The sequence below is a fragment of the Diuraphis noxia genome, unplaced genomic scaffold (genome assembly GCF_037042655.1).
Source record: "Diuraphis noxia isolate RWA-SAM2 unplaced genomic scaffold, SU_Dnox_SAM2 contig0004, whole genome shotgun sequence".
Taxonomy (NCBI): domain Eukaryota; kingdom Metazoa; phylum Arthropoda; class Insecta; order Hemiptera; family Aphididae; genus Diuraphis; species Diuraphis noxia.
Window position 1 is genome coordinate 17,962,292 of NW_028301714.1, and position 18,955 is coordinate 17,981,246.

Genomic DNA, 18,955 nt, shown 5'->3' on the forward strand with positions numbered 1-18,955 from the left:
TATTAAATTATAAGGCCATATTGCCATAAATATGCCTATACAAATTAACAATGTCGACTACCCGTCGACCGTGGCACTCAACGTGTTAAAATTAGTTTTGATTATTTTTACTGGCCATTTTTCCTAAACAAACACAGCTTACGGGGGGAGGGGGTCCGCCACTTACTGATTCCGCACCTTCCATTTTTTAGATTTTATAATATATAAAATATAATTTATTAATAAAAAAATAGTAACTTACTTTATTTTTATGTTTCTTACTGATGACAGTGATTCTAAGACATTTTATATTTGTGATCTTGGACTCTTTTAAATATGAATCAAGTTCCTTTATTACACTAGCCTATGATGTATACATAGTTAATTTAAATTACAATAGTAATTGATTGTATACAGAGGTGTTCCTATTCATTTTTTTGAAAGTATATTATATCATAAAATATAAACATTTAATACAAGAAAAATATCTGTCTTATGGTTTATAGGAGTAAAGCTGGTAAAGAGCGCTAAATTTTAAACTAAATCTTTTATACATGATATACATCCTCTTTATATTACGTATATTTCGTCAATCTTTATAAATATTGTATAATAATGGTATAATATCGATTAAGATTGAGATCTTACGCAGTATAACCATGATATTGAAAAAAAATCTCAAGAGTATACGGCGTATATATAGTATACCCTATGGAAACACCTCTAATTGTAACATAATGTTATATACAAACAGTATAAATATTACGAACTATTAAAGCAGAAGATTCTATGAGCATTTGAATTACAGGGCTGCTTAGCTCAGACGTTGAAAGAGGTTCAATTTCACAATTCGGTTGGGCCTGTGAAATATAGGTATACAAATACAAAATTACAATAATTCAAATAAATGATGGTTTATAATAATATTATAAGTGTCAGTAATTGGTACAAACCGCTGAAGCAGAAGGAATTTTAATGGTATGTTCGGTTTTTTAACTGGTGATTCATCATCCGAAACTTTTAGTCCTTTTTTACGTTTTACCTGTATAAGATAACATAATTTCAATAATGTATACCATAATTTAGTAGATTTTTTATTTCAACTTGTAAAAGAGAATTTATATTAGATTCCACGTAATCAGTAATTTCACCAAGTGGTACCCTGTACTTCAGAGATGACTCGAGTTCTCTTAAATATAATATCGTCTATACAATAACATCAAAAATAACATAAAATATTAAAAAACCAATAATTAATTGTGCCAATATTATAAAATATTAAGTGTCGGATTCATATTTTAAAATATAATATTTCTAATTTTCATCGGCTTTATGAATTCACCGACAGCCGTTTATGGTAAAATACTCATAGTCCATAGATATATATTATACACGATAGTGCGATTCATAAGTATAACACGTAGGTACTTTACTTTCCGTTAAACTCGATTCTTCTTGCGTATTAGTTTCCTCCAGAAGTTCGTCGTCGTTTATTTTCAACATAGAAAACATGGTTGTCAATCCACTAATCTAAATAATATTATGAATTGACAATTATTGTCGACGATTGAATGTATTTGATTTGTTATATAAATAGAATATATTACATAGATATACCTTCATTATATCGTTGAAAATGTATAGTATCATTTAGAACAGCGGTTCCCAACCTGGGCGTAATTACCCCCTAAGGGGTAAAAACACAATTTTTTGAGGGTAAAAGTTAAACTATTTTTTTGTATTTTGAGTACTTATTATCCATTTACACATGTGTATTATGACTGTAAATGAAATTGTTATAATATACATTTTGTTTTTTTTACGGTTTCGACGTGAGGCCACTTCGCCGTTAAAAAAAATTAACTCATATAAGTCATAACAAAGCATAAACTTGTAAATATTTTATAATAATAATTGATTGTATTGATATATTTTAATCATTATAAGTATTTACATCAATAATAATTTTCGTCAATAATTTATAATAGTAATAGTAATAATAATACCTAAATACCTACAAAATAAATAATTTTAAGCATTATTATAAGATACCTGCATAACATACCTACGTCAATAATATTTAATCATAATAAAAAGATCATTTCAAAGATATATTCTGAGAAATTCCTCGCAAAAATGATGTTAAACTAAGGTTATTGTAGTTACTCACAATTTTAATTAATCTTTTATCGACGCCTAAATATTTTTTTTTTTGGTGGACTCCTCCCCGCTTCCAACTGTGTTTAGTATGTAGATAATCACGGCATTATTTGACTTGGCCATCACTACATCAGCTATGGATAGATAACTGACAGTGACCTGTATGTTATAAAAGTATATGTCTATGTATAATTTACAACAACGTCCATCAGGAGTTGGGAATTGACGTTAATAGTAAAATAATACTCGTGTTTACAACATTAACCATTATGTTTTTTCACTTACGTAGATTTACCGGACATTTACGTAAAATTGTATTCTACAAGGTCTTTTTCGACATCGGTCGGACTTTAACGTAAATATCATCATTTTCGTCATTGCCCGTAACATATATATATCTATATAATATAAATGTCACGATTAGAATAAATAATCACATACAAATTGAATATGCCTTTTGAAATTTTGAATTATTATATTATAGGTATTGAGAAATATTTACATTTAATAATGAACTACTGATACCTATTATCACTAAAAATTTCATATTTTTCACAAGTTATATATATTTTTTGCTAGTTATGGTAAAACATAATAATTGAATCTTTCGTTATAGATCTTTTAAAATTTTCGGAATTTCTTCCTATCAAACATAGAGGTACATTATCATTGAGCCAATACCACCGTTCCTGGATGACATATGGGTGCTCATTGCTCATTATCTTCAAAAAGATTCGATAGATTTTCAGTGTCCTGATTTCACGAACCTGATTTCTTACAAGCCAAGTACCCAGACATCTTAGAAACACAAACTAAATGTCGCTTTGTTGTAGCATGTTTTTCAGTTTTTCATTTAGCTAAATGAATCAAAAGTTAAGTTCATATTTTATGAAATATAAAGTTTTTAATAAATACCTAGGTATACTATAAGGTTTGAATATAAACTTACTTTTTGCCAGTTTGAAAATCCTTTTTTTGTCCAAACTTCATCAATAAGTTCATCAGCAAACATTCTACATACATAGCAAAATACTGCATTGCTTTTTATACTATACTCCAACCAATTATATTGTTTATACCATTCGCTACTAAACGATCTGTTTTGCGAACCAAATCTAGTTAGCTTATAAACCTACAAGATAGAACGATTACAATACAATATATGCAAATAAAAGTATTTTAAATAGGTATTAAAATATTTAATGAATAATTTTAATACCAATGTTGTTTAAAATACTTTTCAAAAGAATTCAAATAGGTATTTAAATACTTCAGTTAAAAAGTATTAAAATATTTATTCAAATATCTTTGCTAATAAGTATTTAAATATATTCAAAAAGTATTTCAAATACTTTTAAATACATTTTTTTTAGCTTTGTTGTTTTCAGGTTCTTAATTCTTAAAACCAATTAATTTAATTATGTTCAAGTGATAATTTATAACTTATTATTATTAAGCAATTTCTTCATAGTCGAAAAACCAAACTTAAAATCTTGTTCGGAAGGATTTTGTATTTAATATATTTGAAATACAGAAAAAGTATTTAAATATTAAACAAGTATGATTAATACATACTAGCTACTGCCTACTATGAATAATTAATGTAATCTCAATTACTTATATATAATTACCTAATAATGTTAGTATTATTGTTATTGTTATTAAATTTAACAAAATGTTAACTTACATTTAAAACAGGACGATAAGGCCCAGTTGTAAGATTTCCCAAATCAGAATGTTGGGGTTAATTTGCTAATGTTTCAACACAATTAGCATCAGATTGATTAACTATAACATCTTTTTCTACAATTTCCAATTCAGGGTCATCAACAACCTCAGAATTCAACTAAAATATGTAAAAATTTAACAATAATCAATATTAACATTAAGATGATTATAAAGATGGGTTTTTCTTTATTTATTAAATATCATGACTTACTTCTTGGGGTTTTTCATTTTTTGGCTTTTTTACAATATTGAAAATACTAAACATCTTTTGAGTATTTGCAACAATAAACTTTAAAAGCAATCACAACTTGAGTAATAACTAATAATAATATTATTCAATTTAATTAATAAGAATAAACTATAAACATTAAACACTAAAACACGTTACACGTACAGGATTCGTAACTAATTCAGACAATTGAGTATAGACACTATAGACTGATGGTGCACATAAGCACAACCTGTGTGTTTTCGCAGAAAAAATAAAATGATCAAATGAATGGTCGCTCGGAGTTTGGATCGACAATAAATTGATCACGCGCGTTCTATTTATAGATGGTTTTTTTCTATTTACCGGATTCACGAAAGAAATTGATAAAGCTGTTACGGCAACGGCATACGCGAATAGTCGATAGACGTTTCGGCGTAATCGTTATCAACCAAAATAAATGTCTAAATCGACTATCCTTCTATAAAATATTCTTACGTTAATAGTACATAATAATTTATTAATCATAATAGAAATAATAAATTACCTATTGGCATTTGGAAAAACAAATTAACACTGGGACTACATAATATCATAAGTTATAAGCAATTAACATTCGAATATTCGATAATGCTGTTAAAAATTTGGGGGTGCTAAGCACCCCCAAGCACCCCCCAAATTGCGCTTATGCTTGTTTGGCTTTTTATTATTATTACGATCGTTTCATTAACAAGATTGCGTAATTTTTTTTTTAATCAGACATTGTATTCTTTCATTTTTTTTTTATTTTTTTTTGATGTATTGAAAAGGTAAACTATGGTATCCAAAAAATTTTAACTACATGGTCGCAAACAAATAATTCAAAATCTTGTCCCGACTTTCGTACGATTAAAATGAAGAATAGAGCATTTCACAGTGGGATAAAAAGGTCGACTTATCAAGCGATGTTTGGAAGTGTCGGTAATAGTGATATTAAAATTGCATTGTCAACGTTAATTATTCCACCAGAAACTATAGAAAATATACTTTGAATGATATACCAAATACGATCCAGCAATTAATATGATGGACGTGTGGCAGGCAGTGGCTACGTACTGTATTTGATAAATAATTGTATCGGTAACATTAATTGATATTATAGAATTAAAAATATATATTTAATGAAAATTCATGAATAAGGAGGAAGGAGTATTATATAATATTGAACAGTAAGGAATTTCATATTTTAATTTTTGTAATATCTCCTGTAAGTTTGTACACGATTCACAGATACAATGTGCATATGCGTACACCTAAAAAATATATATATTTTTTTTAAATTTTTTCTATTATAATGTACACACACACACACCACAGCAAAAGTATATAAGTACACGATCCTGCAAGAATGATTTAATGTTTCTAAAACGGCAAACCATGTTTTATGGTACCCCTAAGCACGCGGTCGCGGCGTACTACGGCTACACGAAAAACTTTGTATTTGTTTAAAAATGTTTTATCGCTGGTTTGCAATCTCCACGCCCTATCTTAATGGAGTTACTTCTATATCCGTGCGCGCGCGTTCGTATATAACATTAATACACACATAACATATATTATATTATTATATATTATACATAGGCATATGTTTTTATATTATGTCAGGTATTTGTTTTTATTTACAACTATTAAACAGATACACGACTATAGCTATCATGAAACCCAATATGCGCGGTCGCCCGTTCGCGTTTCTTTATGACATAGCTCCAGGCCAAATGGGACGCAATAATTAAAATGTTTTGACAATAAAAAAAAAAAAAGCTTTATGCATAAAAATAATATTATTTCCCTTCTATAAAATATATTATATAATAATATATGGTTTAACGAAAACGGGAAAACACGAAATAGAATAATTTACTCACAGCTGATATATTTAATACTACTATTATGCTGTTTACACAATGAAACTATAGTAATAGTTTTACTATTTTTACTTGACGTAACTATTCATTTTTATTTCACGTTCGATCACCAGACCAACGTCGATATATCTACCTACCCGTCCCGAGAGATCCGTATCTCTCAATGGTGTGGAGCTCATTAAAGATAGATTAAATCAGATTTTTTTTCGTTATTCTGCTCGGGCGCCATCGTCGTACAACACGCTGGACCAAGTCGTACAGCTGGCGCGCGCACCATAATAATTATGGTAATCCAACGACGAATTTGGCTGGATCTTGGTAACGAAAACCGGCAAACGTTATCAGGGTACAAATCTAATGGCATCCGATATATTTACACGGTCGCTCGTTAAAATTACAATTAATTACAGTTCGATTTTCCTCTATTTTTATCGGTTTTTTCGTTGTTTTTTTCCCCGCACAATTTATGACGCGTAATTTAAATTAAGAAAATGTGTTGTCGTCTATACACGACGCCTCTTAAACATATAACATTTAACTCGTTTGAACAGCCAATTTCTTTGACGTTTAATATACAAAAGGGTACTCGAAACTCAGATATATATCGATATTATAAGTGTATATAAGTATATTATATATACTTGTGCATTAGTTGACGAAATGTTGTTTTCCAATACAGGTATATTCACGGATATTTGTGATGGGTTCGATTATTTGAACATAAGCATTTTGTTTTCAAATAAAATTAAAACGAAAAAACGATACGGTCATAAGAATAATGTACAACGATATATTATTTTTCAACAGTTTAGCCGCTACATTATTCTTTGGAGAATTATTGCCTGCATGGTTTTGCCAATAACTTTTCATATACCATTATCGGAACATTGGAATCTTTGCCAAAATGTGTTGTGTTCACATACTATGATACACGTAAATAGGAAATAAAACAGGAAAATTGATAGTAGCCTACCATGCAAATACATTTTCAATTAGCCTTTTTATATCTTATAAACTCAATTTTTTAGGTAAAAAAAAAAATTAAAAATAATAAATAAGGCGTAATTGCTACTTTTTGGGTTATCTCTTATCTCGAATGGAAATAAACCATGTACCAAAAATGGTACACATAGATTCCAGTACCTAACCAAAAATTCACAAGAGGTTAGACTGTTAGACGTATTATACGTAAGATAAAAACCTTAGTAGAAAAATAGTATGTTAATGGTACTTTAATTAAGATTTAAAATTTAAAGCATAGTGTTATTATAAGTGTCTCTTATACACGCAGAATCGTCAAAAACAATGATAAATTCGGTTAAATCAAAATAACCAAGCCATCATCCGCATTTAAAACCATGCCGAATTATATGATTCAGATAGAAAGATCTCTCAATATTTGGGCTTCGTCCAGTGCTATAGAACGTCCAACTTCTCAAAAGAAATTGAAGAAATGGTAATTGTATTTCAGTGTTTTAAAAAGTAGATTGTGCTGTACAGTAGTTATATTGAGCATGCCATTGTAATTTATTAATACGAAATGAACTTGAACCAAGAAATATTTGAAGCGATTTTCTTAAACGATTTGAATGGGCTCTAGACGTGGAACATGTTGAACAAAATAGCATGGTACCTATATAAACTAGGTGGTACACGTAGGCAGCTTGAAAATCGGAGAACTGCAACGAAATAAACACATCCTGACATCATGTACAACTAGTCAACATAATCCCAATATATTATTATATATACATATTGATTGTGTCTACATAATAACTCTATTTGTTTTAGCATCCAAGACTATGCTGGTACAATGACATGATGAGGGGGGTATAGGTTTCATACAGGGCCAAAACGTAAAAAAAAATGTAATCCCGCCAAATTCATTTATATTTTTTTATTCCTAAGTCAATTTGGATAATCTGAATGACGGTTGAAATAGCTAGAGAAAAGCAATTGTCAGTAAGACTGTCTGTTAGGTCTATCGAATCTTTTTGGAGAGAAAAAGCTATCATATTTCCCCGAGGGGCAACGGTATAAGGCCTGTAAAATTAAGCAAGTTTAGTAACAGGTAAATGTTGCTCAATGCGATCAAGGCTAAATCTTTTATTATAAAAAAGAAATGTTTTCAGTTGTAATTATAACGTAAATAACTTGACCTGACAGTGGCCAAGAAAGCTAGGACACGATATTATTTTAGGGAATAAAATATTGACAGAATAAAATCAAAATATCTTTATATTTAAGAGCGTGATGTAGTCATATATAGGTACCTACTAATGAATAACAATTAATTTAAATTCAAAAATTGGATAATAAGTGACTAACCTATACAAAATTATTATCTAAATAAAACCATTTTATACAAAATATGTCCAATGTATTTATTATACATTATTGTTAACATAATGTAATGTAATTAGACCATATTATTATTATTTATTATTAATGTTCACCGCATGGAACGCTCTGAATAATGACTAAAATTTTCGATTTTTCAGCCCTCATCGTACCTAGTCTTAGTTTGCACAGTACAGCACGGGACAAAAGTCAACGACAACGAATCGTTGTATGCGTTGTGTATCGAACGGGTAGGTATAATAATATATTATGTCCGATCGCGAGGCAGATACGACGAACCAATGCAATGCCGCGATTCGTAACGGTATACATTATACGCACAGTGAATAGAACCGTGGCCGACACGAGACATATATTATTATTATTATTATCATAAGTCGATGCGGTTAAATACGATTATCATAATATTATACTACTACGACTGCATTTTGTGTGTTATTATAATATATATGAAGGATCCACTTTTCCATACAGGAGAAGTCAGTCGAGTTATTCAACTAGTGTTTATATATATTATTAAAAGTTACAATTGATTCATTTTCTTTCTCTCTATATTTATATTTTTTGTTCTACCAACGTGTGTGCGATGTGCACAGGACATCGACTTAAATAGAGATAGGATAATTCGAATAGGGAAAAATCAAAACAATTGCATCTATATTCGTGGTTCAGTGTAGCGGCTATAAGGAACAAGTTGCCAAAAACCGTACCTATATTGGTACGCTTATTGACATATTATTTTTGGGGAAACAAGGTATTGCATATCGAGGCCACAGAGAAGACACAGATTCTCTAAACCAAGGTAGGTACTTCTTAAATTAATTTTATACTGCATTTATATTTAATAACATTATGTAATATTGTATTTATCATTATAAATAATGAGTTAATTTTTTCAAGATTATTTCCATATACCTACATTACAATTTTCAGGCAATTTTAAGGAACTGTGTAAATTATTATCAAATTATCAGCCAAATTTTTACAAACAACAAATTATACAAGCTGGTCTATTCAAGATCAATTAATTGAATTGTGTGCAGAGGACATCAGAGAAATTATTGTCAAAGAAATTGAAAAGATTGGTTTTTTTGCTTTAATGTGTGACGAAGCTAGGTTTGTTTTATATATTTTTTTATAAAATTTCAATATTTGAATGTATTCAAGTTATTAAATGTTTATTTAATTGTAGATGTTATAGAGAAGAACAATTGTCAATTTGTGTAAGATATACTATTGATTTGGATGTATATGAACGATTTTTATGTTTTGTTGATGTGTCAAATAGACTAACTTCCAACCATATCGTTGCTGCGCTGTTTGAATGTTTTGAAAAACAAAAATTGACTATGTCTAAGATCAAAATAATTGCACAATCATATGATGGCGCCAGTGTTATGTCTGGACACTTACGTGGTGTTCAATCAAGAATTAAAGAACGTTATCCATACGCTATATACACTCACTGTATGGCACACCGCCTTAATTTAGTAGTTGTAGATACATGTAAAACAATAAAGGTAATATTAAAACAAATCAAAATCATAAAATCTATAGATTTGTAGGTATTTTATGTGTTAATATATTTTTCAGAATGCAAAACTTGTTTTTAATGTACTTGAAGCAATATACGTACATTTTTCACAACCATCAAAAAATAAGAAATTATGTGAAATGCAAAGAAATTTAGGATTAAATAAAGGAAATGTACTAAGGATATGTGATACAAGATGGGTGTGCAGATATAAAAATTGCGTTGCAATGTTGAAAAATTATTCTAGCATTCTTAATCTTCTTAACGATGAAATTGAGGAACAAATAGATAAAGATGTAGCACGTGCATTGGGTACCTATATAAACTACCTATACCACTATAAAACTTAAATTTAAAAAAAAGAAACGTTTTAAATATATAGGTACATTTATTAAACTAAATAAATTAATGACAATGTTCACTTTTATGATTTTTAGGTATTTTAAGTTCTATTAATAAATTAGAATTTATAATAGTTCTTCACATATTGAGTGAAGTGTTATCCATTATAAATGTATTAAGTAATCAACTCCAATCTAAATCTGCTACCTTGGGAACATCAAGTAATTTAATTCAAAGTGTAATTTCTACTTTTGAAAATCAGAGAAATGAAGATGGCTTTTTTAAGCTTTGGGAACAAATAAAGAAATTTGCACAGTTAAACCAAATAACATTGGAATTATCAAACTCTGGTAAGAATTCATAATTTAAAAATGTGTCAAGAATAAGATATTTTTAATTTTATGTCCCAAGTATTAATATTTTTACTTTTACATCCTTAGGAACAAAATCTAAACGTAAACGTCAAGAGCCACGTCACTTGCAGAGCTATAATCTCGAGACTTTAACTGGAGCGCAAAGTGAAACAGAATGTGGAACAATTGGCAATGAGCATTGGAAAATCATTTATTTTCAAATAATTGATGCTGTTATTGTAAATTTAAAGTACCGTTTTTTGGATGAAAGTTTAGTTTTAGCTAACTCATTAGACCAGTTTATGAAAATGGATTTTGAACAAGGATCATATTTCATCAATCATTACAAGGTTAGTAAGTTATTCATAAACTAAATAATAATAACTCATTCTACATTCATTGAATTCATAATAATTATAAACATCTAACAACCCTGCATAGGAATAATTTATTATTGTGATTAATGAAATATATGTTAATTTTGTAAATATAATAATCATGTTATGGTAGAATTTCAGGATGTTGTAAATATTAATTTAACATCATTGAAAGCAGAAATGTTGCAGACAAAAAATTGTATGCAAACCAGAAATTTGGACTTTGATATAATTGGATTAAAGAAAGTGGTGACTCAAGATGTTTTTCCAAATTTATATAGACTTGTTCAAGTGGGATTAACAATTCCTATAAGTTCGGCTACCTGTGAAAGGTCATTTTCGTCGATGCGCCGTATAAAGAATTGGCTTAGGACAAGCATGAAGCAAGCCAAATTTACAGATTTGTCTGTAATTAATATCGAGAGAGATCTTAGCTCTAAAATTGATAAAGATAAAATAATAAATAAGTTTGGTTTGTCCCAAAGACGTATACCTTTAATATAATATTCAAATAAACATATTTACCATTTTTTTTTATATACCTTAAATTTGTGTTTTATTTTATTTAAATGGTGTCGTGGTATGGTCATAAGGGTGTGTGGGGAGCAAAGCCCCCCATGGGTCACTTTGGTCAACTCAAACCTAGCACCTCCATGCATTTAACCCAAATTGCGCCTATGCAAACAAGTAACTATATAAGTGAGTTATTGAAGTTACTATTTACAGATAAATCTTTTTTTTTATATATATTAAGCCTCGGCGTCAAAGGCCATTGGCGTTGGTTTACAATAGCTTACTTAATATATATACAATTATTTACAGGTTATATACAATTTATAAACTTGGACTTAATTACAGATAAAACTTTGCTAGACTTGTTTATGTAAAATATGATATTGACGTAACAATAGAGTAGGTATTAAAATATAACACTACAATTTAAAAAAATGGTCTGACAAAATATAATTTATGACATAAATCCTATATAAAATATATTCGCTAGGTATATAAAATTAATATAAAGGTATTAAAATTCAAAAGCTCTATCCGTATTAATTGCTTTAAAAATATAATTTTGTTAGAGTTCATTTAAAATATGTATTATCAACGATCAGATTTAAAATTCGGTTCGCTCAAAATATTCGTTATAAATCAAATACTACATTTACCTATGTGTGCACTAAGCGCATACAAACCAAATCAATATTTATGAGTGCTGCAGCAAGTATACCGTATAGCAGTTCGGAAATCTTGACATTAATTTTAATTAATATGACTACTGCAGCGACCACGACTGTGTACACAGTACAATACACGTATTTATCTGACTTATGTTGACTAGTTTAGATTTGAACGCGTTTTTATTCCGTCAGTTCTGTAAGAGCATAGTGCATACTAATAATAATTATATCGTGAGTAAGAGTACTCGGGCCGTCGTGGTATACACTCAATTAACAACGTTCACATCCGTAACGCTGATTTGAAATTCTTAGTGACAACATCACAACACATATGGATTATCCGTCATATTATATATAGAAAAATTAAATTATTTAATGAACAAAAATTAATGTTTCGTTTGGAACAAATTCACATAATATTGTTTTCAAATAGTCTATCAAAGTTTTTCATTACTCGTAATGAAACAAACATATTGATGAAAATGCCAAAAAAATCTTCTTTATTATATTGAATTTGATTTAATATAATTTATTGGTATGTGCAGTTCAAATGATAACTTGATTTTATTATTGATAATGCATGTGATTATGACGACCACCGTTAAATTTAAAGATTCGGATTACAAACTGTCGGTTGGTTTCCAGGCACACTTGGTAAATACTGTCCATGTTTGAATTTCTACCTAATTTTTTTCGTTTCATCTGTTTTTTGTCACTCTCTTTTTCTTTCCGTTATTATTTTAACAGTGAATGTAAAGTTGATTGTAGACTTGTAGTGTGTTGTGTGTGTAGCCGTCCGTTTTCACGCTGTGGCTACAATTATATTTTAGGTATTGGGATGCGCATAACTATATGCGTTAATTCAGCATAGGTATTAGGTATTATGATTATGATATTTGGTTATACAATTAAAGTTTGTATAAATTCGGTACTAGCTGCAGTTTGATTAACATTTGTATACGAATTAGACATCATAATATATTATACAAAACCTGCATGATGGGTACCACGTGACTTCAAAGCCTTAAAATGTCTATAATAGAAACACGTTTGACGTGCGGTACATTATAACCTATTCGATGACGTCTGGTGAACAACAGTACACATACATTATATCACCAATAACATCATAACATTCATAACACCATAGCCACAGCTCGAACGCATGATACAGGCATACAGCATATTATATTCTGAATAAATCTTACTATGTTATTGTTATTATGCACGCCTGAATACACATTACACACTATTAGGACGTGTATGGACACCACACGAATACATTTAAAAGTCTAAAACTATCGTATAAAAAAATAAAATAAAACCGTGAAACTATGTTTGCATATAAAGTGTTAGTAATAATATTTGATGTAAATCATAACCATTATAATAACGTATATTATAATACCCAATATAATAATATTTTATACATTTACATAATCGGTCGATATGGCTAAAAAAGAAAATTAGTGATCATAAAATTATAATATGTATTATGTAGGAGGTGAACAGCGCAATGGTATGATACTATAATAGTATAATATAATAGATGTTATGCAGCACCGCGGAAACATCTATATTATATTTTTTTAAACGGGTGCGTGTTTTTTTCTTCATAATTAAATCGTAACAGCTAGACGATTTGACTACCAGTCACCGTGACTACGGTGAACTAAATGTGTTGATAGATATTTTATGTTATAGTATATCTATACTATATGTCTAAATGTCTATATACACCTAAAGGTGTTATCTAATATTTTTTGCCATGGCAAATGAACGTACCTATATAATTAAGAGTCTATTACCAATTACCCAGTGATGGCTTGTGTCTAGACGATACGATAAAATTAATGAAAAAGAACAAAATGTATTATATTTTCTTAATTTATTCTAATTTTTTTAAATTAATTTTTATCTAAACTATAATTTTTATAATAATAGTTATACATTTATAATACATTTGTCGAATGCGTACAATAAATTTGTTTTTCTTAGATACTACAGGAGCATACAGGTCAGTGTCGTATATAGAAATAATTTATGGTTGAACTCCCAAACCTCCCCCCATCTTAAATACGCCACTGATACTGCAATCGTATGAGTTTGTGTACATTTATAATGCGGTCTTATACACGCGCTTTGGACAACTGGTAGGGTCGTCCGTGTCATTAAATATTTTATATTATTATTTTCTTGTATTTAAATTGACGATTCATTGTACCTATGGTTAGCAGTAATTTAATCAGTTTATAGAAGCTTAAAAATATGTTCTACATGATTCTTACATACAATTAAGAATCATTTTAAAACGAAAAAAATCTATATTAGCCAAGAAAAAAAAACTATATTGCTATATATAATATGCCTATCAAAGAAAAAATATACAAATACAGTTTAGGTCAAATATCACGATTGTAATTTATAAAAAAAATATTCTATAAATTCAATCCAATTGAAAATTTGTAAATGTTTTTTGACTATTAATATCATGACAGTTTGACTATGACTATTTAGTATTTATTGATTTTTTGATTATTATATATATATAATATATTACGATTGAATTATGGAAATATACTTATAAAATTAATTTTTGACCGAATGTAGAACTTACGACAAAGAAAGAAGACAACTCCAAATCTCTGACCACTTCGCTGAATCACTCAACCCTGAACCAATCAACATCTTCAGAATTATACAATTTTAACAGAAACGCAACTTATTAATAAATTGTAATTGTACCTATATAACAATGTATAACATGTCCTGCTATTCCAATAATATCATCATATGTTTCTTTTTCTTTTTATTTCTCATTAGGTATGTGATATTATTTAAATAATTATGAATATTGTAAAATGTATTGTTACGTCCAATGGCCACAAATGCCGCGGATAGCATGTTTGATAAAAAAATTAATTAATAAAATAAAATTAATATTGGTACTTATATTTTTTGAATGCATTTTATAATTAATTTTAATTTAACAATTAATTATGTAAATTATTATGACTAAATTATAAATATGTATTTATCTAGAGTCTTCTGAACTATTATAAAACTTAAAATAAATAAACTTAAATCGAATAAACCATATTTAAAAAAACAAAAAACTTCAACGTGCGCCTATATATATTAGATACACATTCAAAACACTTAGTTGTATGTTATGGAATTATTTAGACGGGTGCAGTTAAAACGAATTCTAGCCACCGAATCAAATATTTGTATACCTTTCAAAATATAATAATTGATCCCGCTGCTTTATTGTCACGAGCAGTAAAATTTGTTCGTTGAGAATAGATTAAATCATATTTTTTTTTTAAATAGTCGTTTAACTTTCTAACTAGAAAACCGAACATACTAGCTATAATTTAGAGACACGTGAATTACCTCAGTCCCTATTTCAAAATTTTAAAATTACATCAGAAATGGTCTATGTAGGTACAATAAATCGAAATTAAAAAAAAAATACTTTGAAAGTAAGATGATAGATTAAAAGTTCTTTTCGGGCGGGAGGTAGAAGGGAACTCGTGGAAATTAGGAATAATATAAAAACGGTGATAGATTACACATAAATATTATAATATTATAAACAGTGAATGATGATAGATGATGATAATTTATACGATAGTATGCCATACAGTATAATAATATGATGATTACAATTTAAAATAAAACTAAATATAATTCAACTAATCAACTAGATAACCTTATATTTTATTTTATTTTGTAAAGCCTAGGCTTATGCGATTCGTATTTATCGCATTTTTATTATTTTCCACATAACATATTTTTGTATCGTACCTATATAGTTTTACAAGGTTTCATGCATTTTTCTTACGTGCTTGATTCTTATCTGATTATAATAATATGATGTTATAGGTACTTATGTATATAATGTTTTACTAACTCCTAATAAGTATAATAGGTACATATTATGTACCATAATGGTTTAGTAATAACACCCTATATAAATCAGAGATCTATACTACGTCATTTCCAACGCCGGCGGGTCGTTTCAAAATCTGTAATGACACACCGGTTTTTGCACACGAAAGAAACCAAAAAGAACCTACAAATATTTGCTCACGCTGATTAACCACCGCACAAACTGAACGTAGGTATATCACAATATAAATTGATATATTATGTTATTCCAAGTAACACTCCGTATATTATAATAATATTACGTTTTATAGATTATAAGTTTATTGGTCTTCTTGACGTCCATTATACCGTTCGTCCCTTTCGGTGATCTACGGTTAATGCGTGTCGACGCATATTAGTGGCGTAAAACACTAATAATTATTCAAAAGAAACGATTGATCAAGGCACTACAGTCGAATGATAGAAAGTGAAAGACCTGCTGCTTTGAATCCATCTGTATACACCGCCAACTATGATATGACGTTACCGCGCAAACTCTGGGCAATGAGTCGTTATAAGTATATTATGTATAAGTACCTACATAATATAATATTTTGTGTCTTATTTGGCCGTGATGTAGGTATGCCAAAAATTCGCTGACACCCATTTCCGGTCGACTCAAGTCATTACGCATACGGGTCGAGCGTATATTTTAAAGCTATAAATTATAATAGGTACACGCCATTCGCGGCGAGAGTAAAAGTACCGCCGCCGACCACCGCGAAAACCAGGCGGCGATCCGACGCGCCTCCGCAGCGATCGTTATAGTATTATTGTTATTAAAATAATATTTTACAATTCGGAGGTACATGATATTATGCGGGTGGGAGGGCCATCCAATTTGGGCGAGTGTGCGTTATTAAATGTTACGGCCCGAAACGCGTTCTCGATATAAATAATAAAATGAACTATACTACACAAACAGACATCAGAGCATCAGACGGTTTCTGTATCTCTACGATTCCGAAGAGGAGAACGATGTTATCGCCGTTGTCTGTGTATTATGAGTATCTGAGGTATATCCATAGTATAATAATAGCTTATATAATAATAGTTGTGTATCGTGTACGGAATATACATTTCTACTAATAACGATCGTTGGATCCGAGTGCGATGGCGACGTAGTATTCTCGTATAATACGTTCGATCTACATAATAATAATAATATTTAAACCACGTAAATCGGCTAGTGCAGCGGTACCTATATACAGGCCGCCCGGGCCATTGTGCTGCCAAACGACGAGGGCGGACGCGCACTATTATATTATATTATAATATATTATTATGTCCGGCGAGAGTCGTCCCGCGGAGGAATAAATGATACGCGCGGCGTTATAACGTATAGGTAAGGGCATAAAATATATAAATAGTAGCCGTATGATGTTCTCCTCGTCCGGTATATTATATTATTTATATTATTATTATCTGCAGGGTACGCTCGCGCGACGTATAAACCCGCCGACGAAGCGACGAGCGCGAATAAAACGCATTAAATATAATATATAAACGAACACTCGCCGGCACCGTCGCGCGTCGTCATCGAGCAATACGTTATTTTATTACACATTAAATTGTATATTGTCGTTATTATTATTATTATAATGATATTGTATAAATGTAACAGAGCGCGTATTGTTCGTGTGTTACTATAGCCGCGTACGTCGACGACGGCGTTAACGATAATATATACGCCAAGGCCTTTATGCCGTGTGTGTTTCCCCGTCCGTATAGTTCGCGTGCGATAACTGCGACTTGGCCGATTGTGTGCGACTCTGCCGATTGTCGACGTAAAATATATTATTATTGTATTATCGACCTATATAACTACGTCTATCTGTGTAACTACATCGCAAACGGCAATTCGACCGCGGACAGTTCGTTTGTTTGGTGTCTTAGCATTATCAGAAAATTATGATATAACAAACACACTGTATATACCTATACATCTATATAGATCCATGCATATATCCTCAATAATATCTTCTAGGCGTTTTGACCGAGATACTAATACCTACTATTATATACTGCAGACTGATTCCGAGCTCAATCAATGGGATCGATAAGCATCGTTCTACTGGCGTATTGCGCTCATCTAGATTTAAATGCACGCATTATTTTTAAAGTTAATATTTTGAGTACCTACATACTAAGAATAAATAAAAATATTGGAATTGTGTAATAATCATCATAATAATGCACAATAACAATAATATAGATTATAAAATCACAGTCACTTTTAAGCCAAATCGTTATATTTTAAGTGGTTGAAGTTTCCTTAGTACTTTACAGCCAACCCCAAGGCACAACAAATAAAACTACCTTGGAAAATATTATGGTTGGTGATGACATGCAAATTCTAGATTTCATATTATATATACTTATACCTACGTATCATTATGGAAGTTGGAACCTATACTATAATATAATAAACATAAGCACCTAGGGTGGTCTGTGGAGACTTAGCCCTCCAAACTTTGTCATAAGCCTTTTAAAATTCAACTGTAATTCTTAATCATGTCTATTTAGAATAAAATATAATCTAATAATAATATGATTAATACAGTAAAACTTGCTTAAGACCTTTTCTCGCATATGACGCTGTTTTCCGTCAGTCTTCAGACACTTAGAACACCTAACCTTAAAAAAATGTAATACTGGAAAAATATTTTCGAAGCATAGGATTAAAAATTGAAAAAAAAAACAGTTAAATATTTAACTTATCGGTTACTGACCGATAAGAAGTTTGTTAACTACTTGATACTTCATAGTGTGATGATCAAGATATCTTATTGAATTGGACGTCTGTGCCACGCATGGAAATTATTTTCCAAATTCCTAACTAAATGCACATCAAAATGATCTTTTGTTCAGCAGATAACAATACATTTTGGTAGT

General features: G+C 29.8%; 1 protein-coding gene across 1 annotated transcript; it reads left to right on the forward strand.

The window, feature by feature from the left end:
• Positions 1-9,424: 9,424 nt before the first annotated feature.
• LOC107169170 (zinc finger MYM-type protein 1-like) lies at positions 9,425-11,450 on the forward strand. Its single transcript, XM_089226950.1, has 6 exons — positions 9,425-9,456; positions 9,533-9,860; positions 9,934-10,186; positions 10,339-10,566; positions 10,657-10,923; positions 11,080-11,450. The coding sequence occupies exons 1-6, from the start codon at positions 9,440-9,442 to the stop codon at positions 11,448-11,450; spliced, it is 1,464 nt and encodes a 487-aa protein (XP_089083076.1). The 5' UTR covers positions 9,425-9,439.
• Positions 11,451-18,955: the final 7,505 nt, after the last annotated feature.